The 3372-nt window shown below is 36.8% G+C and overlaps 1 protein-coding gene across 1 annotated transcript; it reads left to right on the top strand.

The window, feature by feature from the left end:
- The first annotated feature begins 2661 nt into the window (after nucleotides 1-2661).
- Nucleotides 2662-2904, top strand: LOC116458524 (cytochrome c oxidase subunit 7B, mitochondrial). Its single transcript, XM_032138250.2, has one exon. It carries the CDS (start codon nucleotides 2662-2664, stop codon nucleotides 2902-2904), a length of 243 nt encoding a protein of 80 aa, XP_031994141.1.
- Nucleotides 2905-3372: the final 468 nt, after the last annotated feature.

A 3372-nucleotide genomic window follows, 5' to 3' on the forward strand; every position in this document is an offset into this window, starting at 1 on the left:
ACATTGGCATTTGGCTATTTATTTCTTTTTTGATAGAAGTTTGTGGTTGCTGGAACATAGGCAATAAAAAAGCCAAATGTGCTTAAGAGCCCTGATTATTTTTTAATGGCGTTCAAATCCCTGTGACATTTCTCCTCATGTAATAAGGTTTCAAGATTTAACTTGTTTTCAAGAGAATGAAATAATCTTCACGGCTTTTCCTGTTTTCCAATGAACAACAACCTGTTTCTAAGCAGCGGCATTAGAATCCATCAGACCCTCTTCTGAGCCCCCAGAGCCCAGGTACAAGCTCAGGCAGCTCACCCATGTCGGGTCTCCACTGGTTCTTTGTGTGTTTGTCTCCTAGGCTAGGCTCTAAGCACCTGGAAGGCATTGCTCTTCCCCCGTGGGTAGGGGCTACAGCCTGAGTGCTCTTCCAGGCCAGGGGCTGCGTCTTTATTTCAGAGTACCCAGCTCAGGGTACTGCACATGATAGCCTTTCTAGAACTTTTTTTTTTTTTTTTTAGACGGAGTCTTGCTCTGTCGCCCAGGCTGGAGTGCAGTGGCGCGATCTCTGCTCACTGCAGGCTCCGCCCCCTGGGTTCACACCATTCTCCTGCCTCAGCCTCCTGAATACCTGGCACTACAGGCGCCCACCACCTCGCCTGGCTAATTCATTTTTTTGTATTTTTAGTAGAGACAGGGTTTCACCGTGTTAGCCAGTATGGTCTCGATCTCCTGACCTGGTGATCCGCCCGCCTCGGCCTCCCAAAGTGCTGGGATTACAGGCGTGAGCCACTGCGCCTGGCCCCTAGAACTTCTTGATGAATAAAGAAAAGACACTCAGCCACAAAGCTGGAGGACTGTAATTTAATCTTTCCCTTGTGTTCAGAAGGCTCTTGTAGCACCTCAAGGCCAGCAATTTAAATCAATCAACACATAATAACATCACTCACTATGGCACTGCCTCTGCTCCCAAGTGCTAGCTCATATTATTGGAGAATCAGAGACTGTTTGAGTCCTTTGTATTACAAATGGGGAGACTGAAGCCCAGAAGAAAGCAATGTATGCAAGGACATCTATATTTAACTTCCCTCTCCACAGCTCCTTTCATCAAATTATCATATGTTCTTAATGCCTCTGTGTGTGTGTGTGTGTGTGTGTGTGTGTGTGTGTGTATATATGCATATATACACATATATACATATATACGTATGTATACACATATATACATATATACGTATATATACACGTGTATATATACGTATATATGTATATATGTGTATATATGCGTATATATGTGTATATACACCACATATATGTATATATGATATACACATATATACGTATATATATACACATGTATACGTATATATACACACATATACGTATATATGTATATATGTGTATATATGTATATATACGTACGTAAGTGTATATATACATATGTGTGTATATACATATATAGTATATACGTACATAAGTGTATATATACGTATATAGTATATACCTGTATACGTGTATATATACTATATAGTATATACGTGTATACGTGTGTATATACTATATAGTATATACGTGTATACGTGTGTATATACTATATAGTATATACGTGTATACGTGTGTATATACTATATAGTATATACGTGTATACGTGTATATACTATACGTGTATAGTATATACGTGTATACGTGTGTATATACTATAGTATATACGTGTATACGTGTGTATATACTATATAGTATATATGTGTATATGTGTGTATATACTATATAGTATATATGTGTATGTGTATATACACATTTAGTATATAGTATATGTGTGTATATACACATATAGTATATATGTGTATATATACACATATAGTATATATGTATATGTGTGTATACACACATACTGTATGTGTGTATATACACATACACTATATATTTATATGTGTATATATACACATACACTATATATTTATATGTGTATATATACACATACACTATATATTTATATGTGTATATATACACATACACTATATATTTATATGTGTATATGTACATATATAGTATATGTGTATATGTGTATATGTACATATATAGTATATGTGTATATGTGTATATGTACATATATGTGTATATGTGTATATGTACATATATAGTATATGTGTATATGTATATGTGTATATGTGTATGTGTACATATATCGTATATGTGTATATGTGTATATGTACACACATATGTATGTGTATATGTGTATATATGTATACGTGTATATACTTATATATGTGCATACGTATATACATATACGTATATACTTATATGTATACGTATATGTGTATACGTATATATGTATATATGTATACGTGTATATATACATATATGTGTATATCATATATACATACACATATATGTGTATATATATGTATTTTAATCTCCTGTCTGCATTAGTTGGTGCCAAGGTTGCTGTAACCCCTGCTCCACAGGTCTTCCTGCCTCTCGTCTCTTCCATATCAGCTTGCTTAGCTTTGCAGGAGACAGAGTCTCCTGAAAAAGCGTTTCTTTGTCTTATTCCACTTCTTAAAAATGCCTATCATGGGGTTTTTTTTTTTTTTTTCAGCTCTCTTCAAGGGTACCTGAAGCAAATTTGCACCAAAGCAGCAGCTTCATTGCTGCAGTTCTAGCTTCACCTTCACGATGTTTCTCTTAGTCAAAAACGCACTCAGTCGTCTCCAAGTTCGAAGCATTCAGCAAACAATGGCAAGGCAGAGCCACCAGAAATGTACACCTGATTTTCATGACAAATACGGTAATGCTGTATTAGCTAGTGGAGCCACTTTCTGTATTGCTGTATGGACAAGTGTAACAACACAAATCAAAATAGAATGGAACCTGTCCCCTGTTAGCAGAGTCACCCCAAAGGAATGGAGAGATCAGTAATCATTCCAGCTGGTGTAATACTGAATTGTTTAAAAAACAGCTCATGATTGATGCCAAGTGAAAGCACTGTGTGCCCATTAAGAATTAGCCGGGTTTGGTGGCGCATGCCTGTGGTCCCAGCTACTCGGGAGGCTGAGGCAGGAGAATGGCGTGAATCCAGGAGGCGGAGCTTGCAGTGAGCCGAGGTCGCGACCCTGCACTCCAGCCTGAGTGACAGAGGAAGACTCCGTCTCAAAAAAAAAAAAAAAAAAGATATGGCATTATTGAAGAAATAAAGTACATTTGAAACCTTCAAAAAAAAAAAAAAAAAGAACCTATCATGGCTTTTTAATGCCTACTCATTGCCTAAGGAAAGAAAATCTGCACAACTTTCTCAAGAAAAATTAGTGTGTGTCTCGGGGAGGAGTTTACGAAATTCATCCAGGTGCTTAAAAACAACCTGTTATGTAGCGCTATATAAGTGTTTGT

The sequence above is a fragment of the Hylobates moloch genome, unplaced genomic scaffold, assembly GCF_009828535.3.
Source record: "Hylobates moloch isolate HMO894 unplaced genomic scaffold, HMol_V3 SCAFFOLD_19, whole genome shotgun sequence".
NCBI lineage: Eukaryota > Metazoa > Chordata > Mammalia > Primates > Hylobatidae > Hylobates > Hylobates moloch.

Coding starts and splice junctions, on each gene's coding strand:
- LOC116458524 (XM_032138250.2), top strand. CDS start 2,662: ATGTTTCTCTTAGTCAAAAACGCACTCAGTCGTCTCCAAGTTCGAAGC.